General features: G+C 33.6%; 2 protein-coding genes across 3 annotated transcripts; one reads left to right on the top strand and one right to left on the bottom strand.

Annotated features, from left to right (window-relative positions):
- Window positions 1–2012: 2012 nt before the first annotated feature.
- Window positions 2013–16925, top strand: LOC129000804 (cyclic nucleotide-gated cation channel beta-3-like). Of its 2 annotated transcripts, none has more exons than XM_054427817.1 (16): window positions 2013–2055; window positions 3441–3564; window positions 4951–5062; window positions 7101–7240; window positions 7775–7906; window positions 8267–8526; window positions 8963–9052; window positions 10313–10500; window positions 10849–10990; window positions 11229–11388; window positions 12850–13031; window positions 13340–13503; window positions 14194–14295; window positions 14811–14919; window positions 15527–15640; window positions 16120–16925. In XM_054427817.1, the coding sequence occupies exons 1-16, from the start codon at window positions 2032–2034 to the stop codon at window positions 16249–16251; spliced, it is 2175 nt and encodes a 724-aa protein (XP_054283792.1). In that variant the 5' UTR covers window positions 2013–2031; the 3' UTR covers window positions 16252–16925. The 2 variants fall into 2 exon arrangements, with proteins under 2 accessions (XP_054283792.1, XP_054283791.1); XM_054427816.1 differs by having other exon boundaries at window positions 7772–7906.
- A 1206-nt stretch (window positions 16926–18131) lies between these two features.
- Window positions 18132–27063, bottom strand: LOC129000550 (mediator of RNA polymerase II transcription subunit 15-like). Its single transcript, XM_054427512.1, has 6 exons — window positions 27034–27063; window positions 20556–20794; window positions 19954–20040; window positions 19150–19426; window positions 18712–18905; window positions 18132–18309 (listed from the first exon to the last, which is right to left on the bottom strand). Exons 1-6 carry the CDS (start codon window positions 27061–27063, stop codon window positions 18132–18134), a joined length of 1005 nt encoding a protein of 334 aa, XP_054283487.1.
- Window positions 27064–27304: the final 241 nt, after the last annotated feature.

Genomic DNA, 27304 nt, shown 5'->3' with positions numbered 1-27304 from the left:
TCTCACTTATTGACATTGTGTTTACTCATTTATATTTTAAGCGAATTTCCAATATGAATACATATAAGGAATAATTGCTTTGTTATTTGAAGTGGTTCAACACCTTGAACCGAACCACGGCCGATTACATTTTTTATGTCCTTAGAAAACCAATTCAGTTCATATGTAGATAAAAAAGTCTAAAGTGTATGGTGTGATATTTATTTTCCATTTGTAATTTAATCACATCCAAAATACAGGCATAAAGTTATTAACATTTCAATGAGGAAAAGATTTAAAATCACTTACCTCTATTTGATCAAATCACTGAGTTTCTCCCACTGTTTTATCTACAAGTCCGCGAAATTGATTACATAATAACAATAACCATAAGCCAACACAACTTGTGAACACAACACAAACTTTCAACACTCCGTTACCTCCAAAAATCTTAACACTGTGTAACGCAGAAAGCTGTCTCGTCAAGTGACACGCACGAATTCTGAGACAATAGGTGAATAGTTTACGACCTAGGAATCACGTGTTACAGGTGTTGGGGAGGAAAGGGGGAGGGAAGGGGGTTGAAAGGGGGAGGGAAGGGGGAGGAAATCGCTTGTAGTGTGGGAGTAGGGGTGAGCGGGATAGGATCAGTTCAGTGTTGCCAAGAATTTTAGCCAATAACACAAATGCTGTATTCGCCTACATTTGCAACAGTGTTGTATTTGCCAATATAAAAAAAAAATCTTCCATGATCCAGGGGGGGGCCAAGGCCCCCCCCTGCCCCTCTCTGCCGGCGCCCTTGATTTATTCATTTTTTTAGTTTCAAATCACGAATTAGAAACGTCTAGTTGTCTAATAAAGGATGCAACAATTATTTCAAGTGAGGATATCATAATGTAGGAGGAATTTTGGGGTGAGGTATCTCTTACTTGTGGCATCCATGTAAGAGATCGATTGATTATGAGGAACATATCAAGTTTTAACCACATGAATGGAGATTTTCGGACCCGTAACCGCAAATACACGCAAACCGGTCATAGTATGATCTCTGTAGTAAACTGAAGATCGTCGTTTGACAACGGACAACGTATAGTTTCTGAAGCTATCATGTATGCATTGGGCAATAGATGTTTTGCTATTGAATGCAACTTAAAAAGTTAAATACAAAAAATACCTGTTGATAAATGATAACGATGCGATTATATCAATCGGGACAATAGTAAAATATTCAATGGTAAAATCAGTGGACGGATTTGGAAGTAAGTAAACATATAGAACAGAAACGGCATGGACGACAAAATTAAATAAACGAATGATGTCACCAGTTCGAAAGTAAACATGATTTTAACAATATTTAAATGGAATGTGTACAATCTAGATTTTACGACTATATTTATGCCAGTGGGGTTTTTTTATGATTCATACCGGTCAGTTTCTGTTCTAATATTTGTGCAGTAAAATGAAGGCCTAAAGCTGACGTCCTTGACTCCAGCTGATTATTTTTCGATATTTTACACTGCAACGCATTGTTTGATTGAAAACAGCTGTTTGGTTGATCAATTTTAGATTTTTTAATTTCAAACATTCAATGAGCGCATATAACTTCACGAATTGTATTTTTACTCTTCACTTTTTACTACCCCGACGACTGGATAAAACCATAAAACATACACAATTAAGATTGCGCGTCATTTTAACCACCCTAGTCAGTCAATGTACTCAATTAATTCGTAAACACCATTGGTGTTGGCATATTAACATATAAATATGTTGGATTTTGTATTTTGGTATATAAAACCTTTTCAATTGCTATGGTTTTTCAAAATGTTTACAATTTTAATTTACTTTTTTCAATTTGATTTTTGTTTGGAAATTACAATAGGCTACTAAAAGTTAACATTTATGGTAAATAATTCACTTAATTCGATTACATGTGTTTGATTGTTCGATTCTAGCTGTTAACCGCTGTAGGTCAAGGACAAGGATAGGGCCTGAACCAAGTATCGATTTGTTGGTTGCCATGGCAACGGTAAGGCAGAGCAGACGACAGACATGGACAAAATAACCACTCGCAAGGTAACATTATGTTTAATTACTTATTGATCAGCTGTAGCTTTAGTACGACATGTTTGTTTATACAGTGCTTACTATGTTACTTTATTAACTAGTATTTGTAGTGGGGAGAGAAAGAAATAGGTTAATTATGATGAATGGTAAGGTATTTCGTGTTTTTAATTATTTCTGTTTTGATGTTGGTTTTTGAAAGAATGATAGACAAGTTATATTTTATGAAAGTTGAAATTGAATTTATTCTAAACATAAATAGAATATAGTATATAATAAATGGAAACTTTTATGTGTTGACTATGGATAACACATAAAACACAATATCCCACATTATTGGGGTAAGGGTTTCTCTTATCTAATACTTGTACCAATTAATTGTTACTTACTCAGTTCTTACCATTTCAACTATAAGTATTGTTTTTTTTTGCAATTTTGTTTATAATGTGGATAATATTTTACAATTTTAGATTTATTTTACATGGATAGGTAATTTTTACAAATTTAGATTTTTTAACAAATGAATTATTTATTATTTATTTTATCAAGTGATTTTTTACACTGAATAATTAAGATACAGTATTAACCGCAATTTTTGCCCATGAATAGAACATAGGCATCCCATTCAGATGTTTTACTTGTAGAACAAGAATGAAAATTAATATAATTGAATTGAGCCTTTCACAAATTGTGATACTGCAAGTAACTGGTATCTGTTTATTTCTAAAATCAGATTTTTAAAGAGTGACTATGGTACGGTAGTTAATGTTATTTATTTTTCACTCTTCCCACAGTGATTCCTTGATCTATTTATTTCCATTGTCATTGTAACAATGCCATTTTGTTGCCATTAAACTTAGTTCTGAATGCAATGATCATTCACATTTTCAGTAATGTACTAGCAAAAAAAATCCTGCTATACCACCTTTGGCCTACACAGTTGATCAAGGTTAAAAACCTGTGTAATTATATACCTGCATGGACATCAGTGAATGCCATAGTTGCATCAGTCTTCTGGTAGGGTAAAGACTATGGATTCACATGTGTAACTATACCCATTTCATAAAGTAAACCATATGCATGTAGAATACTTTCTATAGACCTCTGAAATTAAGGGCAGAAAACCTTAGTTGCACTTTTAGAGAGATTACTTTTATTTTTAGGCAAATGTCTAGGCAAATTTTTAGGCAAAAAAACTTTCACCAATTATAACTCTTAAACTTTCAGCCTTATTATCTGCCAATATTATTTATGTAACCAATTGTATGAAATTATATGCATTTCACATGGGAAATGCATATAGACAATGTTCGAGAAAACGCTTCAAACAAGAGCCCTCTTATGCAATAAAAGACCTAAATTATTTGATTTTCTTCAACCCTGTAAATTTTCTTCAGAACCGTCAAGTGCATCCACAGCAATGGTCGTCTGCTGAAGAAGATTCTGGAGAATCCTCCACACCTCAGCAAAACCACGTCAGCTGTTTTACAATTCAAGACAGCAACAATATGACTCAACAATGTGAGTAGATTATAAATCTATATAGGTTTGTCAACAGTGTAGCTACCAGTAATACTCTGATATGAGTATTGACTTAAAATAGTACAAGTAGACTTCTTAAATCCCATTATAAAATGTAAACTCTGTTTTGCATTTCCATTGCAGTTATGCTTTAATTAATGCACTAATGCTGAATAAATGCTTTTCTCTTATTTAAAGAGACATTTCACAGTTTGCATTTTACTCTAAGTTAAAACACCAGAAGGGCAAGCAATAGGTTACAAATTAATGGTTTTTGTCAGGTCAAAATAATTTTAAAGTTGTTTTTTTACAACCAAAAAATTCTTTTCAAATATGTTTTTGCAAATTTCCTTATTTTTCTCATCGGTATGTTTCACCGTAGAGTGTGGCATATTCTTCTATTTACACAACATTGTTTACATTGCAGTATCATATACTAAAAACCTTTTGCAAAACTTATGACAGCTAGCCTGGCCATACTACTGGACCGATATACACGCGGATTGTACCAAAAGAAAGGTTATCAGTCCTATACGTGCAGATTTATTTGTATTTTGAAAATATTTATGTTAATTGGGTCAAAAATAGAAATTAAACTTCTCTTATGGAGATTTAACATAGGGCCAAATTTTAAGCTTACGACAGCCACCCTGACCATACTACTGGACCGATTTACACGCGGGTTGTACCAAAAGAATGGTTATTGGTCCTATATATACCGGTTTTATTTGTATTTTGATAATATTTATGTTAATTGGGTGAAAAATGGAAATTAAACTTTTCTTATGGAGATTTAATATGGGGCTAATTCTATAATGATAAACAAGCATGTTTATTGAAAACATTTTTTCTCAGTTCCTGTGCATCACAGGGAAAATCTACACATAATTTTAGAAAGATATTTGTCTATAGATGTGCAGAATCCCTTTATAAATTAAAATAGGTTAAGATAAACACAAAAACTAATTTTAAATTTTGAAAAAGTTGACATGCCTTATGGGTTGCTATGTTGGTGACAAAATAACAACAAAATATAAACAGAAAATCCAAACAAGTTGAAGAAATTCCAATCACATGTTTTATTTACAAAGTGGGATGAAAATAGTGCAGTTTGCACAATATACATACTTTTGGTTGAGTTTTCGACCACAGGCCAGCTCTAGTTACACACTAATTTATTCTTTCTTAAAAAAAAATGGCTCAGCAATATATTTAATGATTTTTTCTTTTCTCTTCTGCCCTTCCCATAGAAAGCCATTGGTGGGAGACTCATTACTTTGATATTAGTAGTATGGATATAAACACTGTATCATAGACTTTATATATGTAATTGAAAACCAGGGATGATTTTTAGATGACAATTTGTTAATGTTTTACACTTGGCAGGTGAAGATGTGAAAAGTGTGAGTGTCCGAAGTGACATAATACAATCCGACCCATCCAACACCCCAGACCAAGCCACATGTCACAGTAGTAGTGGCGACGACCATGCCTACAGGTACGCAGAAACAGAATATAGTAGGCCTAGTCATGTAATAACAAGATTTATAAGTCTACGCTCCGAGCCAGGATTTAGGCTGGTACAATTGATGACATATACAAGGCGTGTTCAATAAAGAATGATAGGACAGGTACTCTTTCAATAGGCCTACCTTTAACTTAAAAGTTTAGACTTTAACACTTGTATCTCCTTCAAGTGGTCGCCATTCAAAGCCACATACTTGTTCCAGCATCTTTGCCACTCCTTGAAGACATGTTCCAAGCCCTCCTTAGACAGTACCTTCAAAATCGCCTCTCAAGTATTAACAGCCGCAGTAGCGGTTAGAAAAAGTCGGCCTTTGAGCTCCTTTTTGGCTTGAGGGTACAGACAAAAGTCATTTGGAGCCAGATCAGGTGTGTAGGGTGGTGTAGCCCAGTTTCAAGTCCTTTTTTGGCAAGAAACTGAAGCACAGTATTGGCAACATGGGGGCGAGCGTTGTGGTGATGCAGTTTCTAGCGTCTGACGAGGTCTGGCCACTTTTTTGGGACGTAGTCTCAGATTATTTTTTTCAGTACTAAAATGTAGTACTTCCCGTCAATTTTCTGACTCTGTGGTACAGTATGGGTACACACCATACCACGATAATCAAAGAACATAATCATCATTGCTTTTTGGCGTTGCTCCACCTTCTAACTCACATGATTCCCGTCCGTTTTTAAAGTCTTTATGCCGTTTGAAACAGGTTCTTTCACTCATTTTATCACCACCAAAAGCTTTTTTTAAAGTAGCTGTAAGTATCCGTAGCACTTATCCTCAGTTTTACACAAAACTTTATTCCATATGTTTGCTCGCAAAAATCAGCCATAATAAACTTTAGAGGCAAAATTTTGCAACTGTTTATTAATTGGTTGCTATGACAAAAATAAGTATGCTATAATGTTAACAGCTGATTTTGTTGTTGCTAATACTTCATGTTTCATACGAACTTGAAAAAAACTAATTATTGTACTCGTTTGTTTGCATGTTCGCTACTGTCAGTCTTCATTGAACACCCCGTATTTATAATTGAGTTATTTATACATAAGGTAACACATTCAGGTTAACAATTAAAATGGATGTATAGTTGAATTGAACCACCCACAGAGGGTGTTTCTGTAAATTACTGATTTCTGCAGAATATGGCAACCTTTTGGCCAAGCTAAACTGAAAGGACAACTTTATTGTAAGCTATAGCATCTTTTTATTAGGAATTATATACAGAAGCGCACACTGTGACCTACTCACTCAAATGTGTTATTTTTAAATAAATAATAGATAACAGCTGGTCCATGGATGTCTAATTTAGTAGCTATTAAAGAATCAAATGGTATAACACAATTAATTGAATTAAATGTTACATGCGTGCATTGTTGACTACACAAATCTATCTATATAGTATTTAATTCCGTAAGTGAATCGGTAAACATAGCTAATTTGTTGGTTTATGGATTTTAGTGTACTGTTTTTAGGATATAATGGTAAGGTTGGTAATGTGTAGTGTTAGGGGAAGACCCCGACTACGATAATTCGAGGGTGTGAGACAGTAATTGTAGAACATATTTTATGTATATAATCTGAAAAAAAATCAAACCTATAGTGAATGTCCTACAGTGTGTCAACCATAGTTTAACTGGGACTGAGTTATAATAACACTATAAATTATGTTAAAATATATACAAGGTATCTTACTTCATTCTACATTTATCCATGTTTGCCTCCTGGATTGAATAATAATAATGATAATAATAGGTTAAATACCTTGTTTACGTCCTCAATTATAAAAGACAATTATTATAAAAGACGACTTGGATTGAGGACGTAAACAAGGTATTTAACCTATTATTATTATTATTCATTCTACACTCATCCATCATTCATTTTTCATATTAGGGGTACATAGATACATACTCCCAATTTGGGTCCCCATATTAACTGCAAATAAAAAATTAAACAATGTTTATATACACCTCTTGTTCATTTATTCTCTTGTAGACAGTTTTATTTATTTTAACTAAAGGTTAGACTCGGAACAAAGTCAACAGCTGATCAGGCAGCGGCTTCAAGACCTCGTGAGAAGGTTTTCCGAGAGAGCTTTACGAGTAAGAAGACGTTTTGACTTTCCGCCAACTCCCTCTACCATTAGCAGCTGTGAACATGGTAATGTTGTTGATGGTATTTGATAATGAATATTGTTCAGAAAAAAATAAATGAAAAGTAAGTTTAAGGATATATTTATGCTTTTTGTACTTTTTATTTTTCTGTTGAAACTTATATGCTTCTATCTTTGACTATAAATATCTAAATGGTTGTATTGCTTGCCTCTGAATCAATAAGTCCCTACTATTTGATCTTGAAAAAAGTCTATTGTTTATAAATATTTCTGGTAAAATAAAAAGCTGATATTTTCCAATAATAAAGTCACACAGATAATCTCACTCCCTTCTACATTAACTTTTCTTGGTTTAAATCCAGCTTCAAAATATTTACACTAAATTACATAACTTTGCCTAATTGACATGCAGACAGAGCATGACAATTATTAAAAATACTGTTTCATTACCTTCTTAATTCTTGATACCTTGCCATGCACATGAATAATATTTCAACATGTATTTTAAAAGCAATAACTCAAAAACTATTGTATACAAATAACTATTCAAAATCTTTTTACATGATGATTTGTTCCAGAAGAAAGCAACAGTGTACTCAAGTCGCCCCTGAAGAGGATTAGATTTGTCTCGCAAGAGTGGGGTTCAAAGTTTTCCATGTGCGAATCAATCAGGCACAAAGTAAAGAACTTCTCCTTCGTCTTTGAACCACAAAGTAAGATTTCTGTTTGATTTTTACTTTACTTGAGTGATTAGTAGTAGAGGAGCAAAGGATGAATATTTCACAATCAGTAACAGGACTCAATGCGGAAAAAGATCATTGATAAAAGAATAATAAAGATATTATATATCATGAATATTCTTGAAACTTTTCTAAATTCACAAGAATTTGCTCTAAATCAAGAGCTTGAGAAGCTATAATGGTGTGGTACCGTAGTTATATGGTTATAATTATAGTTGTATGGTCGCCATTTAATAAGAAAGTATTAAAGTATAGCTGCTTACTTTCTCATATTTTTTTAATCTACAATTTTATCTGTACAAAATACTATTTACCAATCCTTATTTCCGACAGGCTACTTCTACGTTTCGTGGCTGTGTATTATTATGGCAAGCTACTTGTATAACTGCTGGGTCATACCACTACTGACATTCTTTCCCTACCGAACCCCAACCAATGAAATGGTCTGGTTCTACATTGATTGTGTCGTCGACTTCTTCTACCTGTTGGATTTTGTTCTGATCAAACCGAGGGTGATGTATCTAGAGGATGGATTCTGGGTGCGAAATACTAAATCTCTGAGAGATAAATACACAAGATCACTCACATTTAAGGTAATTTTGTATAGAAATCTCTTAATATTTGCAATATTTAACTTTCCTCTTTTATAGCATACACACTGATTTAGACATCAATAATAGTAAGTTTTTGTTTTAACAAAGAAGTATAGATGGGAATCCTTAAGTTATGGCCTTTCAATTGAATCAATAATATAATTGATTAAATTTATTCAATGGTAAATTAACTAAAAAAACTAACAAGTCTCTATTCTGCTGAAAATAAAGAATAATGTACTGTAACTGTATAAATGATTTTTTGAATAATTTGTTTGACGTTATGTATTGAATTAGTTTCAAGTTTTTTATAATAGGCTATAAATCAAACTCTGCTCTGGCTTGAGATGGTTGACAGAAATAAACAATTGACTATCAGCAACTATCGATTTTCTGTTTTCTGTAAAATTGGTAATTGGTAACAAAAATGTTCCAGATTGATGCTCTATCCTTGCTCCCGGCAGATCTGATATGTTACTATTTTGGAATTGTTCATCCTATTCTGAGACTTCCTCGTCTGTTAAAGGTTTGTCCCTCTTTTTTAGCGAATTTCCCTATAGGGAAGTATTTAGCAAATTTCCCTATAGGGAAGTAGCTATTACCGTAGGTCTCATGGTAAGACCTAAGCCCGGGACCGATTTACTTTTTCATTTTGATGTCCCCAGAGGCCAAAAACACCATTCGTTCAAATTTATATATATATATATATATATATATATATATATATATATATATGTGTGTGTGTGTGTGTCCATCCACACAATAACTTGAGTAATTTTTTTCCGATTTTGATAAAATTTGGTTTGAAGGTGTAAGGCGGGATAAACTTGAATGAGTTCGCGAACCAGCATGATCGGACTATGGGAACGGGGGTTTATGGGGGGTTTTATGGGGTAAAAATAGGGTTTTCCCATTTTTGACCCTAAAAACACAAAATTTCACGATTTCTTTTTAAACCATTTTGTAGAGCTTAAAAAAAAACAAATAATTTTGTATATTGAAGCGTTGTTATGCGCCTAATTGTTACGGAGAAAATTCAAAAAAATTGTAATTTTAAAATTCCCATGTTATTCGTATGGAGAATAAGTCAACTGTTGTAGTTTGCTTGTTTATGAACATATTTTGATCAAATTTGGAAAATACATTAATTTCTTACTAAACCACAGTACCTTTTAATATTTTACATAGAAAAAAACTTTTTACCCTCCCTGTTGCAGCAAACCTAAGTACTCATTAAACGAATTCTGTTTAAATAGGGAATAAATGTGATATTTTTAAGGAGACATTTGAGTTTAAATCCAATCAGGCAGATGGAAATTCGCCAAGTCTGCAGGTTTGCTGCGGCTGGGGTATTGTTATGTTCAAGTATTATTTATACGAAGATTAACACTTTTAAAAGGGAGTCAGAAGTTTAGGTCAGCACACTCAATGGCTCAACTTAAACATAGAAATGCAATGCCTAGTTACATCTGTAGAGAAAAATATAATTCAAAGAAGATGTTGGGAAAGTATTATTTTCTTTACACTGCTACATCTTGAGATTTCTACAAATAATCCAATCCTTGCTTTTCCTTTTATATTGATTATTTAACTGTAACTCTTTACCATTTACAATCAATCACAGTTATTATTTTGTTCAATAGAGATTTTAGAGATTGAGATCGATAAGTTAGAGTTTAATAGGAAGAACAAGAACCCTTATTTAAAAAAATGCCACAATCTGTATTTAATGATGGCATACAGTCAGTTTAAGGAAAACTTTAATATATGCATTGATTTTTTGCAGATTCAGTCGTTTTGGGAGTTTTTTGATTACTTTGACCACGCCTTGGCTAACCCTTATGCTGTGAGAGTCACTCGTTCCCTCACTTATATGATATTCCTTGTACATCTCAATGCGTGTGCGTACTACTTCGTCTCCGTCACGGAGGGAATTGGTTCTAACCGTTGGGTCTTCAATGGAGAGGGAAATGCGTAAGTTAGTGTCAAGCGCTGCTTAATGTAGGGGTGATTTTCTATCTTAAAATAATACAAAGTTTAGTTAATGATGGTGGAACACTATAGAATCAATCACAATAGTTCTTGGTGTGTTTAATGTCTATTTTATCTGGATTGGGGATTAACATGTAGCTAATTTTAGTGATCGGAAAAGACAACGAGAATATGTTATTTTAAATTAAAACAGCAAGTTTCCAGTCACATTTTAGTACAGAAAGTTTTGTTCCCGCATAGTATGACGAAAATACTTGAACTATTTTGGGATAACTATGCTTTTAAAAGTTTACTTAATTGTTTGTTACCAATTACTATCTTCTTTTTTAGGTACATTAGGTGTTTTTACTTTGCAACAAAAACTGCCACTTCCATCGGCAAAAATCCAAGACCAGAAAATGAAATGGAATATGTCTTCATGACTGCTTGTTGGCTGATGGGTGTTTTTGTTTTTGCACTTCTAATTGGTCAGGTAATAGTTTCTGTTCTTTCCTACAGGTTAGGTATAATATATTTAATAAACTAATTAGAAAAGTCCTTCTCTCTTCAAATTGTATAGTTATTTTAAAATCTGGAGTAACTGATTTGATCACAATCTGGTTCGTTTCTGGACCCAAATGAATGATCAATATGCTATCTAACAAAAATTCAAGGAAGAAAATTCCAAAGTTTGTTAATATGTTTTTTTAAATTAATTATTGTATTTGCAGATAAGGGACATTATTGCCACAGCCACCAAGTCTCAGACTGAATACCGGAAGTATTTGGATGAAGCTATGGAGCATCTCCGTCTTTTGAACATCTCCAAGGAGTTGATGGAAAGAGTCAAAATGTGGTTCACGTACACATGGGAACAACAGCACACTTTGAGTAGGTTCTTAATTAGATAAAAATTTGTTTGAGAAAATATGTTAGACACTTTTTAGCACATAAGATGTATGATTATTGATAATTTGTTGTTGGGTTATTATTCGTCCAACTAAAAACTATTTGTGGATAGTTTAATCATCATTTATTAGTTATTTATCTTGGTTTGAATCAGAGAGCAGTTTTTATGTATTTGTAGTGTTAGGTACCAGTCATCAACCATATGCAATTTAAAATTATTATTGTGGTTATATTACCTGTATCAATTTTTTAAGATCTAATATTCATAAGTATAAAAAAACAATTTGCAAAACATTGGTCCTGCCATTACAAAGCCAAATCTAACTCTTAATCCAAAGTAACGCCGCTTCATCATATCTGGATTGTGAAGTTGAGTAGTCCAGCTGTTAATGCACATGCACAATTGTTTACATGACTCAATTTATATGGGTTTTACCAAGGCCACACTAAAAAAACAGGCAGTAATGCTTGTCAAGCATGACGTCACGATAGACCACAACAATGACGTAGGTATTTATTTATTTATTTTCCAAGGAAAGATTAAAACAAGCAGCTGATCACAAACTGCAAACATTACGTCATTGCCGTCTTCTATTGTGACGTCATGCTTGACGAGCATTACAGCCTGTTTTTTGAGTGTGGCCTTGGTTTTACCCCCACAGTCATTTATTTGAATGCATGATCTGAGATTTTTTTTCCTTTTGGGCCTTTCAGGAGTTGAATTCACCCACACATATAGACACTTATGGAAAGGGCCTTTTCAAAAATCAATCTAACTTGTTGTGAAATAAAACAATAATAATTATAACTGCAACATTCAGATTCCCCCTTAGCAACAATGACCTAGGATCAATCCCTATTTTTTTCACAAAAGGTAGCTCGACTGTCAACTCTGTTAAACGTCCAGTTCATCCAGTTCCAATGACATAGACATAGACAAAAGAATTAAATATAGACTGACAAAGGAAGGCTCCGCGATATGCCGCTAGAGCATGCTCAGTGTTTGTTGATTCGCTGCCATTTTTTACTCACTGTCTGCTACCAGTACTACCACTCTTGCAAACTAAATGCTACCAATGTATCAGACCCACTTTTCAATGTTGGTAAAGTACATAATTGTGAAATTGTAATATTAACGGAAAAGCCCATCTTTTTCTAAAAACCCCGGAAATTTAAAAAAAAATAATTAAAACAAAAAAATAACAGAACAAACTCCTACTCCCCAGATTCCGAGGAATTCTCAAAAAGTTGGCAACCCTGGCTACTACTACCAACTTGTCATGGCAACGCTCGTCAACCCTTGACACTGCAGTGGTGTGCGCTAAAACTACTCGGCACTCCTAGCAGTGGATGCCAGAATATATGCTAATAACTGCAGCACTGCTGTCGATCTATACTTAATTCTTTTTTTATTATGATACCATTGAATGTACTCTATTTCAGATGAGCTGACAATTTTGGACAATCTCCCGTACAAGATGAAGACCGATGTCGCCATAAATGTACACATCAACACTCTCAATAAGGTTCAACTGTTCAAGCATTGTGACGACGCTCTCTTGCGAGACTTAGTGCTCAAGCTGAGGCCTGTGGTGTACCTACCAGGGGACTACATCTGCCGGAAGGTCAATAATTTGTCTTTATATCCTTATAAATATTTACTTAACATTTTAATTTAACTTAGCCTAATTAAGTGTATTTGAGTGCTATAGTGCCCACCATTTGAAGGTTGCTGGATTTAAGTGAGAAAAATCAGTAGCTTTTGATGGCCCCCATGTTGAGTCATACGAACACAGATAAATTAGTTGTAAGTGCTATAATATATTGGACTTTAGAGCGGAATCATCTATAGCTTCCTGAAACTTTTAAAACATCAAAATTTACTCCAATATTTCAGTAAAAGTGCAAAATGTTGAAACACGTGTGTTTCTAGGGGGAAGTTGGCAAAGAGATGTACATTGTGAAGAACGGCCAGGTGCAGGTAGTGGCGGGGCCAAAGGGTGAGGAGGTGTTGGCGACACTGACAGAGGGAACTGTCTTTGGAGAGATCAGTCTGTTGTCTCTGGACGGAGGCAATCGTAGAACAGCTGACGTCAGGTGAGCTTGGCGGGGAAAGTAAAAACTTATTCTGTGTATAAGAAGCATCCACACCAACAGTTTTGGAACCATGGATCACAATCTACAACTGGATCATGGAAACATGTTTATGGTAACACTAAAGCCTCCAAAGGTTTTTGCTCCCTTGATAACTATTTACTCCTAGATTGACATGGAATGATCCTTGCAGTTCTATTAATATTTTTTACGCTCCGAGCACCTTGATTGTGTACTGAGTATTTTAGATTTTTTATGAAGGAAATGCATAATGCACAATGTGGGGCTCACACCCTCTAAAACCTCTTCAAAACTATATGAAACTGCAGCCATTAATGGTACCAACTGAAAACTTTCTTGATCATTCAGGCATCTTTTATCTTGCTATGAACAAAGGACTAGATGATCATGGTAGGCACCTGCATTATACACTCATTTTCACACTGATGAAGACCTTTCCCGTACAAAAAGTAAAATATGCCAATGACATTGAAACACACAAAATAAAAATAGAAAGTAAGAATCTCAGTAGCTCGTTTTATTGAAGAAGCGAGCATCTCTTCAACAAAATTTCTACACTTAAATCAAATGTGTGATGAACAACATCATTCTCTTTTGGGCTAAAAGTTGAATACCTCAAAGAATTTCCAAAGAGTTATTTGTCAATGTTAACAAAAATGTTACTGGTTTCAGATCAAACGGATTCTCCAACCTCTTTGTTCTAAGTAAGGACGATCTCAATGAAGCACTACAGTTTTACCCAAACGCCCAAGAGATTTTAAAAAATAAAGCAAAGTAAGTACAGTTGTTTACCAAAAATTTAATTTAGATATAAAAAAAAACTATTACCAACCAGAGACCTATCTCCCACGCAATGGATGTCATTAGTATATCACCTGATATATATACAGTATATTTATTTTAGCATGCTTATTGAAATAAATATTCTATGTTTATTTTTCAGCTCATATTTGGTGATGGTGAATTGCATAGTATGAATTGCATATAGCTGTCCTTTACATATAAGCCGAGTGGGATTATAGATAAATATATGCCGATGCTTGATGGCAAATCTGTGCATGCATACCTTCAATTTGAAACCTCAATCATGAAAATCGGTCCGATAGCAGAGCCAAAGAACTCGGAAAAGAAAAACCAAATCTGTTAATATATAAGATTACAGAAGTCAATGTACACTTAAGTATCTGGGGGGATAACAAAACAAGTTTTAGTTCTAATTTTTTGGGACAGTTAGACTAGTTTTCTCAAATTTTAAACTATTTGTATTTGTTATTATTTGTTTCTTCCAGACAGCTGATGCGTCAGAATGCCGCCAGAGAACGCAAAAATAAGAGGAACGAGATGAACAATGTTGAACCTGCAAACAAAATGCCGAAAATGATACCAGACACAGCTCGGGTCGGTATTTTTAAATATTATCTAGATCCCTGACTACCAAAAAATTAGCATCCAACAATAATAACTAGGAAAAATCTCAACGTAAAATATTTAGGATTTAGTCTTCCATTTTTTTCTTTTGTCTAGTATGATTAATGTAAAATTGACAGACTTTTTACAGTGTCTCTGTATTTTTCACCAAAGCGGGGACCTGTATGGCCACACCTTTTTCAAACGCCTACTACAGTATTGGGATGACAATTCTTAGTATTTGGTAAACATTCCACAAAATATTATTACTGATAAATTTCAATGCTAAACATAAACTAATTTTGAAAGTTATAAGAAATGCTTGTGCGTTATAATGAAATGGTTTTGGATACAATCCTGAGAAAAGTCAATTACATGGTTCCTAACTGGGCTCAGCTATCCTTGATCATTGGGCGATTTACAAAAATGATCCTGACAAAAAAACAGCTGATCTAAGTGAGTAACAAAGCTACACAGTTCATCTTACTCCACTTCACATTCATCCTTCACTCATTTGGAATAAAAATATACAGGTACATCGCCATCTTATTTCATGACATAGTCATAAGGACCAACTAAAATGATTAAATCTTTTCAGATTTTGAGTAAATACTCAAAATGCAGATACCCAAGAAATCAGAACCCCTCGAGACCTCGAGTGAGGACGTCAGTTTACTGCACTAAACCATTTTCACAAGAAGTTGAGGACCAGGTTAGTGTACTCATTGTGTTATATTGATTTAAGTGATTATAACAGTACACCGTTTATTGAACTTAAGTAGCTGTTTGTACAAATTATGGTGTGTTTCTTTTTATTTTTGTATTACCGGTACTAGACTGTTTACCCTTCCAAAGGAAAATAATATACAAATGTAATTAAGTCCAACATGGAATATTGACCTGAAAGCAACACATTGAATTTTAGATGTAAAAATCTCAATTGCCTACACGTTAGACCTGCTGGTTAGTGTGCACTGAAGTACCATTACCGTATAAGTCTCGTGGTTGGTTGGTGACTACAGTGGTAAAATAGTTCATGCTATATAGGTCTCAAACCTGCAACGTGAGGCTTATCAGCCCAAAAAACTATTAAGCATCCGGTAATTATTTCCTATCTGGTCTCCTTTATTTTAAAATTTCATCTTTCCATTTTTCCCCGTCTACTTGTTAAAATTTAAAAAATTTTTCTAGCGGCTGTTGGCAAGAAGCTTCTCCGTGGAGCTAGGAGATCTGCAGGTGTACCAGTCGTGTTTGGACACGTCCGAACCTGACATGACTGGTGATGTGCCTTGTCAAGTCACGGTACACAGGAACAATGAGTGAGTCCAGTCCAGTCCAGATGCCGAGTGGAATGAGATCGTCTGTAAATTCTGTTGAATCATGATACCACAGAATCAAGTTGGATTCTTAGTTGACCGGGTAAAGATTTCGCAAAGCTGCTGAGAATATTACTGATATTTGGGTTGTTACATCTGGGATTAATATGTGTCAGCCTTAGTCCTAGGAATTCTCCAGCTAAAATTGTGACAAAAGTTTGCTACCTCTATTCTTTTTTATTGCAAACATTGATTTGAATGTTTTCAATAAAAAAGAATAGAGGTAGCAATCTCAATAGCAATGTTCAATTAATTACTGGACTTAGTTGTTAACTTACGTTTTTGATTCATAGAACCATTTCCTGGAGTTTTGCACTTTACTTGAAGAACCACTCCCTGAGTAAATTCCTAGTTATTCTTTGTTGTTTTTTATTTTTATTTTTTACCATACTTTATTTGATTCCTTTCTTTGGATCAGCTGATAACTTCCAAGAATTTACTAGTCTAATTGTTGTGATAACCAACAGAGTGATATTGTTCATAGTAGCCAAATGTTGATGATAATATAAACTTCACCATGATATTTATTTTTGTAAAGTTATATACAGTAATATATATGTTATGTATTATTATAAAGATAAAGAATTTTAAAATGTATCAGTAAATATGACTGCTAATGTTAACTAGATAATTCCAAAACAAAGCTGTATTCAATTTGTATAAATAAAACATTAAAGGTGGTTAAAATTTTTTTATTAAATCCTGAAGTATCGCAACTATGTTTCTGCAGTTCCAAATTATTGATGTTACATATAAGTTTCGGCTTACATACGATTATGTAACAACCTTTCTTCAAAAACATAACCATTCGTTCTGGTTCTGTTGATGACACAGATGAACTTGATACACACAAGAAAGTTTGATGATGCCGAAACATATGTAACATCAAATCAACAATAATTAATTTTGGAATCACAGATAATGAAACAACTATAAGGTATTTATATTTCCATTGAATTTATATTTTTACAATAATTACTATTCTGATAAAATATTCTTTGTTTACTGAAAATATGATTTTTATAGTGAAGATGAGAATTCCTCTTTATCCAATTTGACAAAATTACTGTGCCATGCTATATATTAATAGGCAAGCATGTTTCTTGAAAACCTTGTTACTCAGCTTGAGTGCATTGCAGGGAAAATCCACGCATACTGTTGGAAATACATATTTTCCTGTAGATGTGCAGAATCCCTTTACAAATTAAAATGAGCTCAAAAATAAGAAAAAAAAATGAATTTAACACTTTTAAAAAATTAACATGGGCCTTATGGATTGCCATGCTGGTTACGAAATATAAACAGAATACAGTATCAAAACAAATGGATGAAATTCCAATCACATGTTTTATTTACAGCGTGGGGTTGATAAAATAGAGAACTACATTACATATTAAATTTTTGTACACATTATAACACTACATATTTTTGGTCAAGTTTTTGACCACTGGACGACCCCTATAGTACCCATAAATTCATTGGACTTTTAATAAATAATGGTGTTGACTAAAAGTCTTATATGTATCTCACCCTGTTTAATGTTTATCTTTCACTCATTTTCAGGATAAAATATGTAGCGAACACACCTGCTGGTCTTAATTCAATTAAATCATTAAATTTTAATGACACTGATAACAATGTTATTATTTTTGAATTCATGACAGTCTGAAATTAAGTAAACACAGGTAAGCTTTTTTTAACTTTTGATATTTATTTTTTTACAAACAACTACAAAATTACAAACTTTATTTACAAAACTCTGAGGGACCTGACTTCAAAGTGGCAACTGGTTCAGTTGCCACACCTGTCAGACTATTTCTTGCTGCATCACTGCTGCGGTAAGAAGCTTTGCTGCAGCTGCTGTTGCTGCGATTGCCGCGGTCTGCTAGAAATGTCTGCGGCAGTGATGGTGTATTGTAGATTAGCTCCTCCCACATTGGACTTTATCTCGGCTTGTCCGTTAGGATCTTCCTGTGGTCCGTCGCCGATCGGCTCTACGTCTTCCCTGAAAGATTGGATAAAATAAAATCCTACTCATTTGTGCTCTTCAATTTGTTTGATAGAAAATGAAATATCTCAAAATATATTGAGTATAGTATACCACACCAGGAAAATGTCCTGCATGCTCCCAAGGAATATGTTTATTTATTGAGATTGAGTTGGACTTAAAGCTTTACTTGTAATTGTATCCTTGCTAGTCTCCCTTTAAGAAATACAATATTCTTACATTCTCTACCAAATACATTTCCAGTTTTTGGTCGTTTTAAAATATAAATTGTAACTTTTTTGAACCGCATAACGCAATACATTTGATCCTTTAGTTTACGATATGTAGTAAATCATATTCTTTTCACAAACGATAGAACTGCCACTTTTTGTACAATTTTGAACTACGGACTCTACTTACTTGACAACTCGGTATCCATTCTCATCGGCTTCGTAGTGTACAGTCCGCTTGAAGTATCCGTCGCTGTAGGAGTACACTCCCCTCAGTGCCAGACCATCACGTACCTCCTCTCGCACATGTTGGGTGTCGGAGAGTGTGTCAGTCACGGACGATTGGAAGGAATACTTTGCGTTTTGTGCTTGCTGCTGAGCAATCTATGACAAAATGTTGGGTTAGAACTTTTATCAACTTCACTATTAAGTTACTCCAGTTTTGTAAATGCTATTCCTTCTAAAGAAGCCCTCAAATAGGTTAGTTTAAAAAATTAATTGTGTAGAGATAGTTTTGGGTGCCGACTACCTGAAACCCTTTACTCCCAAGAAATTATTCGTATCTATTCCTTCTTCCTTAATGGTTTTTCCCTCCATGCTAGAATTTAACTTTGAATATTCATAATACCTGTTCGTTTTCAGAGTCGATCGTAGCCTTGGGTCGGGAGGCTCTAGAAGGGGAGACCACAACAGGCTCTAGTGATGGACGGGGCTGGGATCTGACAGGAGCCGGGGCGGGGGCCGGAGCAGGGGCTGGAGCAGAGTCAAAGGCCTGGAACTGCTGAGGTGGGGGCTGGAATACCTCTTGTGGTGGGGGTGGCTGGACACCGGGCTGGACAAGCCGGGAGTCAAACTGTAGTGGTCTGACGATGGCTGGCTGTCCAAACTGCTGTTTGTCTGGGAATCTGTAGAGTAGAATGATGAGTTGAATATTTTGAACATTCTTATTACATAAATCCAAGTTTGACAAGAACACAACTGATGGATTCCAGATTCCTTTAGATTGGAAAGGAATTCTGGAAAGGGATCAGCATATTTCAGGGCTGTTGACTAGTAAGGAAGCACCTTAGAAATATAAAATATTTCATTTATCAGAGGTAGAATCTGCTGAAGTGTAGATCGATTGTCTAGCGTTACCCCAGACAAAGAAATTCTTAGGAAAAGCGACCTTGATACCAAAGGAAATAAGAGATATGAGTCTTAAGTTGAAGGACTGGATCATTGAGTACTTCAAAAGACCAAGAAGTTGCGGGTAACTATACCCCAACCCATCCTTACCCCAAAAAAGCAAGTATAGACAACACATTTTAGACTCTTCCAAGAGAGTAGATGTCTCAACATTTAATCATGGGTCAATTATGTCCACTTAAATAGTTTCCGTCCTTTGTATGTCTGTTGATGTTTTATTGGCTATGTTTGACAACATATTTACCTGGCTTGTGGGCCCTGGTTGAGGGTCAGAGAATTCGGGTTGACGAACCTTGAGCTGCTCTGAGGTCGCTTTATCTTGGGGACAACTCTGAAAGTATATAAAAATGTAGTGTAAAAATGTGTATATGAAAATATGCACAACACATCTCAGTCTTTGAACATGATTTGTAATTTATTTGAGAAAAAGTAACTTCAAGGGGAACTAACTAGGCTACATAAATTTAAAGTTTTGGGAGCTTTCTAATTCTAGCAAATTTTTAATTAATTAGAATTGGAAATACTTATGTATTTATTTTTATTTTTAGCAAAAAATGTCGCGGTAGGTATTCAACTTTTTGTTACTTTTAACGATGATAAACAGGTCAAGTAAGTCTTTGAGTCTATAAGACTCAATTAAAGTTGCCAGACCAATGGCTATGGAACAAGATACTGGTTTGTTTCACCGCCACACCAGGAAAATGTACTGCATGCTCCCAAGCAATATGCTTATTTTATTGAGATTGAGTTGGACTTAAAGCTTTACTTAACTTCTACTAAACAAATCTGTCACTAAACAAGAGTTAATCTTATTGAATCAAATTGTACGAGTGGCTTTCATGTTACCTTTGAGGTTGGGCTTGGAACTGAGGCTGGGAGACAAACCTCTGAGGTTGTGTTTGAGGCTGAGCAGCAAACCTTTGAGGCTGAGTTTGAGGCTGAGCAACAAACCTTTGAGGCTGTATTTGGGGTTGAGGTCGAAACTGCTGTTCAGGTTGAGGTTGGAACTGTTGTGAGTCGAAATCATCGAAGCTTTGTGACTGGAACTGTGCTGCCGACAATGCGGCGAGTCCCAGCAACACCAGCTGTTGAACAAAATATACATTATTGATGTGTAGTAATACTACCAATAATATTATATGAAGAAAGAACGTTTAGTTCTTTTAGTTTTTTTAGAACTCTTTTAGTTCTCTAGTCATCCGCAAATTGATCGATTTCGGGTAACTTTAAACAGAGAACAGGAAACATATGATAAATTTTTCGGTTCGATAACCTCAAAATTGTATCAGCGGATTATGAAAACGATGCTAATCACACAATATTTAAAGTTATTTCTTAACAACAGAAATGTAAACATTGATGACATAGTATAATGAAAACAGTTGTCCATCACACGGAGCAAAAGTGTCTTTTTGGTACTTAATCATATTTCCAATCTCGGCTGCGCCTTGCTTGCAAAACACGGTTGTGTTTGTGACCTTGCTGAAAATGCCATAAAGAGCATTTTCGCTCCTTGTGGTGAAAACTACTATTTATAAAATCCTACAGAGACATGTTAAGCAGTGATTCAAGAAACAATGAGCGAGTATTCCTATATTCCAAGAACGGTTGCAAAGTCAACAAAAACACCTATAAATTATTTAAATTGTAATATAAACGTCTACGGATAAACATGGAAGAACTGATTATAATAGGTGTTGAAAAAGATGGTTTTAGAATTTGCTGAGTTTTATTACCTTTGCTTTATCATGTTGTGGACTATGACGATTTGTTGGGAAAACGCTCTAGGTGCCAGCCGAAGTTAAAATCTTACCTGTGGCACTTTTTTATTGAAGTCATAGTAATTTTCACAGTCTTGTTAGTATGTAACGCATAGTAGGCAATCTTAGTCGTTTTTAAAAGCACGATTGTATCTGATAAATGCTTGCTAGATAGCGTAGCGACCTATATTTATTTATTTATTATTTGTATGTCAAATTATCTACAATTCTGCGCTTAGACAAACACAATAAACAACAACATAAGTAGATGCATGCACATACTGTACATTATAGACAGACGAATTGGTGGTTTATTAATACCACTGTTTTAAATTTTAGGACTACCAGCGAGTATTTTCTTATTAGCTCACTTTCAAACTATTAAAACAATACTTTTCCCTTTCCTTACTTTTATGTGAAGACAAAAAGAATTGTGTTGCAGGCATATGTATCTTCCAACATCATCTTCCAATTACATGCGCACAAGCACAAGCAAAGCAACTATGTTCACACTGGGCGCTAGCTCGCTCAAAAACTGGCGAATAGGCGTGTAAAGTAGCCGCAGAATCAACTTTTTCCAGAGCTTTTAAGTGAGTACGTCATTCACACTGAACTATTTTATGAGCTGCATGTAAAAAAGCTGGCGTGTAGCTTTTGAAAGATAAACCTTTCACCCTGTATGTTTAATCTATACTTTGGCTTTCACAAACAAATATTATTCTGTCGAAAAAAAATCTACTTGTTTATGTTAGAAAATCCCAACAGTAATGCTCAATGCTTTGACAATAATATTACTACTAATATAATACCAAAACAACCACCTTCAAAACAAGCTACCTATATTCAATTTTTTTTCTTGCCTTTGCTGTTTTTTAGAAAAGGTTTACTTACAAAATTATCAACAACAACTTTTTGGTTAAAGTAAAAACTCTGAAAACATACAAACTAATTCATTATACAGTGTATTTCAGAATTCGTGTCTGATAATTTAGGGTATTGTTCCTGTGTAAGAAATAAATCCAAATATCATATTTAAATTGACCGGAAGTCCTTAGTTACTCACATAGCCACCATTTTGTTTTTTTGCTTATTAATTGCTTTCTAAAAAATGGTGAGAGATACGAAATGTAAACTTTGCAAAAACATCTATGTCAAACATTAATGATTATTTCAAACAATAATAAAATATTACATAGCCCCAAAAGTCTCTTTTTTTTATCAATTATCAATTATTAGGATGGCTTAAAAATTTCACAACTTTTTACTGTCTTTAAAATTTACACTAAACACCCTAACCTTTAAAATCAGCTGTGGTGAAAGTGTACTTGTTTACAAACTAATCAGCTGATTGTTTTGTTGTCTAAAGATGTTATTGTTTATTCAATGTAGTCAGTTACACTAACTTTTAAAGTGTACTCTCATCTTAAAAAAGTTATACTTGTAAATTTTTTGTTAACTCAACGGTTATTTAAGAAAAAAATTTTAAATGGCCGCCATTTTGTTTTATGAATAATAAAATTGTTTTCATAATTTTTGTAGCTTTGTTTAGTTCTCATAAATGTTTTTGCAAAGTTTCAATTTCGTATCCCTCGCCTTTTTTTAGAAAACTAATAAGCGAAAAAAAACAAAATTGTGGCTGTGTGAGTAACTAAGGACTTCCGGTCAATTTAAAAATGATATTTGGATTTATTTCTTACACAGGAAAAATACCCTAAAATATCCGACACGAATTCTGAAACACCCTGTATATTACCGGTATATAATTATATATTGTGTTAAAGTTTAATGAAGTTCTGACGAATTTTCAAAGATGGTTTTTGATACTCTAAAAATAAAAACAGGGGAGTTTTACCTTCCGACTGTCATAACAAAATATGTAAACGAGCCAAAAAAATATTTACAGGAATAGAGAATAGGCCTAGTAGGATAAAACAAAAGAAATATATATATACATATGTTTTTTCTATGTAATTTGGTTAATTTTCCGAGGAGCTCCAAACTCGAGCTCTAAACTTTATCCCTGACAGGGGTAGGTTTCCAAATTCCTTTATCTGCATATTATTGCGGATAAGTGTATGAATCTTCTAAAAGTTTACTAAGCTGATTTGGGATTGGCGAGATTCATAAGCAAGGAATGCGATAAGAGCTTCAACAACAACCCTGACGATGTGGAAACTTAAGGGAAAGTGAGTCCAAAATAGACAGAGACCGAGTGAAAACATTCCATCGGCGTGAGAATAATGAGATCAAGGACTTGTAAAAGCGAAATCTAATTCAATAACTGGATTATTAGGTAAACACTACTACAGGTTTGACAGTTTCTAATGTCGACGTTGTAGGGCCTACTGTCATAAATTGATCACAAATTCATGTAAAACACTGAAAATAGTTATATAGGTTATTTACCTATATCTCTGAACATAAAGCTATAGATTTCGGTATTGGTTCAATGCAATGATAAAGAACTGCCATAGATAAAACATACTCCCTTAATGAGTTAGTAAACTAAATAGAAAAACTTTGGTACTTTTAAACTTTTAAAACTGTTTAGCAAACTACCTTTATTTAATAATAAACCCGGATACCGTTAAAATAATACATTTATGATCAAAACTACTCATCAATGCAAAAATCAAAATGTTTATAAGCTTCCAAAACCACGAGCAACAATATATTTTTAAATATTTGCGTAAATTTATATTAATTTTATTTTTTTGGATGGGTAAAAAGAAAGATGTTTCAAATACACAAGAATCTTGCCTCGTTAAAATTGTAAACGGCACATTTTTTCAATGCTGAAGAGTAAAGGCTCAAATCAAATCAAATCAATTCAAATCATTTTATTGGGCCAAATTAACAATTATACAGTTTGCATTAGCCATGTCAATAACTAGATTGATACATTTTCTTGTGGCTGTTAAGCATGCTTTACAATTTTTATCTAACGTACATTTATTTTACTGTTGTTAATTTACTTTGAAAATTTTGATTTTAGTTTTGTAATAAAATCTTGTAGGGAAAATCCAATCATGTGTTTCAAACAAAAAATATGTATTAATATTACACTAGAGGTCGAAAATTCAGCCAAAAATATCTTGTGTACAGACTTCTATTTAATCCCACGCTGTAAATAAAACATGTGATTGGAATTTCTTACATTTGTTTTGGTTTTCTGTTTACATTTCGTTGTTATTTCGTCACCGGCTTGACAAGCCATAAGTCCAATTTAAATTTTTTTTTTAATTTAAAATTTATTTTTTTGTGCTTATTTTTGAGCCTATTTTAATTTATAAAGATATTCTGCACATTTACAGGAAAATATCGAGGAGAGAAACATGCTTGCCTATTAATATATTATAGAAAGAAGATAGAAGATATTAGGCGTTGAAGAAAAAACGTCATCACACGAATATGGGTGCTTAAGACAATTAATTTAGACAAATAACACTTCTAAAATAAAATACAATACAGTATGTCAAATTCAGAAATATACAGTAAATGGTGATTTACTAACCTTGGCTCAAACGGCTGACAAAATATTGGCAATAAAAATATTCTACTTTTGATAGCCATTTTCACAAACGGTTTCGTCTCTTGTTTACAATATGGCTGTGGTTAAAAATTCAACTAAAGTAATCTGCTGGTTTAATATTTATTTTTTAAACCGTCAGCTATAAAGCAAGTTGATCAGCTAACAGGAGTCAGCAGCTCCGGACCTTGGAAAGTAATCTCCAAGAATAAATCAAAGGTTTGGTGGGAGCGAAGTCCTATAGGAAATTTCCTTTTTAATTACCTTTACTTCGCTAGATCAAGCTTTGCACTGACACTTCTCGATTGTAAAAATCGGTCAAATATAATGGGTGAAAAGGGGATGACAGAGAAAACCCTTAGTGTATTACGTATATAATACAGAAGATATATAGTTACAATTTAAATCTACTTGTTGTTCCCGACTGCTTTTTTTCAATTTTTATGTATTTCATGACTTTTGATTTATCATTGTATCGATTCTGAACAATTGTTTCAACCGAAAGTTAATCTTGTGACACTTTTTTACAAAGTTAAGCTCACTATGATTTTTCACTATAAAATCTATCATAGAATGTTAATAGATTATAAGAATTAATTGTAATATCCATTGTGAGTATTGTTCTACGTTCGTTCTCTAAGTTTGCTATTCAAATTGTAGGCTAAATTAGCAAACGTTTCATTTACGTACAACGGTTCGTAAATCACGTTACGTTCAATGGTTCAAATTTAACTCTTCATCATTAGCATTATGTTGTATGTTCCTCAATGGAACTACTGTACTTAAGTAAGATGTTTGTTTATTTATTTACGTATACACCATTTTTACAGGATATTCAGTACAATGCATTATTGTTTAGTATGACTATAGTAATTTATGGTAATTGTGTATTTTTTACAGAAACAGATTATGAAAAAATGTTTCATATTTTAATTTATTTATTTTGGATTAATTTTAGTGAATCTCGTTAATTTTTGTGGCTCTGTGAGTCGTTAAAACCTAACAAAAAACACAGCATTTCATTTTACAGTATTAACAACAGAAACATAGGATTTAATATGATCAAATTAACTGAAAATTAATTTCATGATGGTTGGCCACTGGATCGTTAAAATTAGCACTAATAAGGTTTATATTACGGCTACTGTCTCTACAAATATACTGTCACCAAGGATCGGAGACAGTAGCCAGGTAATATAAACCTTATTAGTGAAAATTAATAATTTTTAATTTATCAAAAAAATGTAATATCACATAAATACGGTATAGCTACTTACTGAAAATACTTCATATAACATTAATAATTGTAATTACATCTTGATGTTTATCTTAAAACATTTTGCATACAGGCTACTATTAGGCTACTTTGCCTTGATATTCAAACTTTTGATAAATTTTTGCAGCGTTCAAACACATAATCCAACCCACTGTTTAATATTGTTTACGTTGTTGTATATAATATAGGTCTACTTTAGTTATTGATTTTTCTTAGTCGGTTTGTTAACCATTGTAATAATGAAACGCGTTCACGAATATGGATGATTTTTATTTGTTATTCACCCCTCAAAATGTAAATTATTATGTGATACCATAATATCTTGCACATAATGAACAATAAATGTTTTATCTACAAAATAATATCTACTCTTTAAAAAGGTTCTTTGTTTCATTTTTGTGGATGGTGAGTAGTTATCATCACGGAAATTTTGTTTTTTATTAATCGTGATGGAAAATGGCCGTGATAATCTTTTAGGAGTATCTTAAATGTTTAAAGAATTCAAAAGTAAATCAAATATGTACTACAGTTTTGTGTTGTAAATATATCACTTTGTTTGTTATAAGTAGTCCTAGTTTTTCATCTTAAACACATTTATAAATCACACGATGAAAGGAAAAAAATGATAATTGCAGACAAAATGGCACCAAACAGAACAAAAATATTCTAATACAACTTTTGAAATCCTACAAGGTTTCCTAGAAGTCTACAACGATGAGTTGACATAAGTAAGTATCTAAGTAAGTATCCAAGACATACCTGTAATGTAGGCCACGCTATTGGTGACATGATGGTCCAAGGTAGAGTGGGGGGCGGCGACCGTGCACCCACCTTAAATACACCCCTTCTCCTGGGGTAGAGGGTAGGCTACAGGCCTCATGGCTAGAGGCTAGGCCAACATGTCATTGGGTAACTACAGACAAACACTACTTATCAACTTCCGCGATCCTCGGCGAAAACCTATAAGTGTGAGTTTACAGAAAATATTTTGGATTCCCTAACCTACAAACTGATAAAACATGCGAAAACA

This window comes from Macrosteles quadrilineatus, unplaced genomic scaffold, assembly GCF_028750875.1.
Source record: "Macrosteles quadrilineatus isolate MER2022 unplaced genomic scaffold, UCM_ALF_1.0 Scaffold_8__2_contigs__length_117827958, whole genome shotgun sequence".
Classification (NCBI taxonomy): domain Eukaryota; kingdom Metazoa; phylum Arthropoda; class Insecta; order Hemiptera; family Cicadellidae; genus Macrosteles; species Macrosteles quadrilineatus.
This window is presented reverse-complemented; position numbering and strand designations above follow the sequence as displayed.

Coding starts and splice junctions, on each gene's coding strand:
- LOC129000804 (XM_054427816.1), top strand. CDS start 2,032: ATGGACAAAATAACCACTCGCAAG. Junction 13,032..13,339: donor GGGACTACATCTGCCGGAAG/GTCAATAATTTG, acceptor GTGTGTTTCTAG/GGGGAAGTTGGCAAAGAGAT. Junction 14,920..15,526: donor TGATACCAGACACAGCTCGG/GTCGGTATTTTT, acceptor AAATCTTTTCAG/ATTTTGAGTAAATACTCAAA.
- LOC129000550 (XM_054427512.1), bottom strand. CDS start 27,063: ATGTCACCAATAGCGTGGCCTACATTACAG. Junction 20,795..27,033: donor TAGCGTGGCCTACATTACAG/GTATGTCTTGGA, acceptor TTTGTTCAACAG/CTGGTGTTGCTGGGACTCGC. Junction 18,310..18,711: donor AATGGATACCGAGTTGTCAA/GTAAGTAGAGTC, acceptor CCAATCTTTCAG/GGAAGACGTAGAGCCGATCG.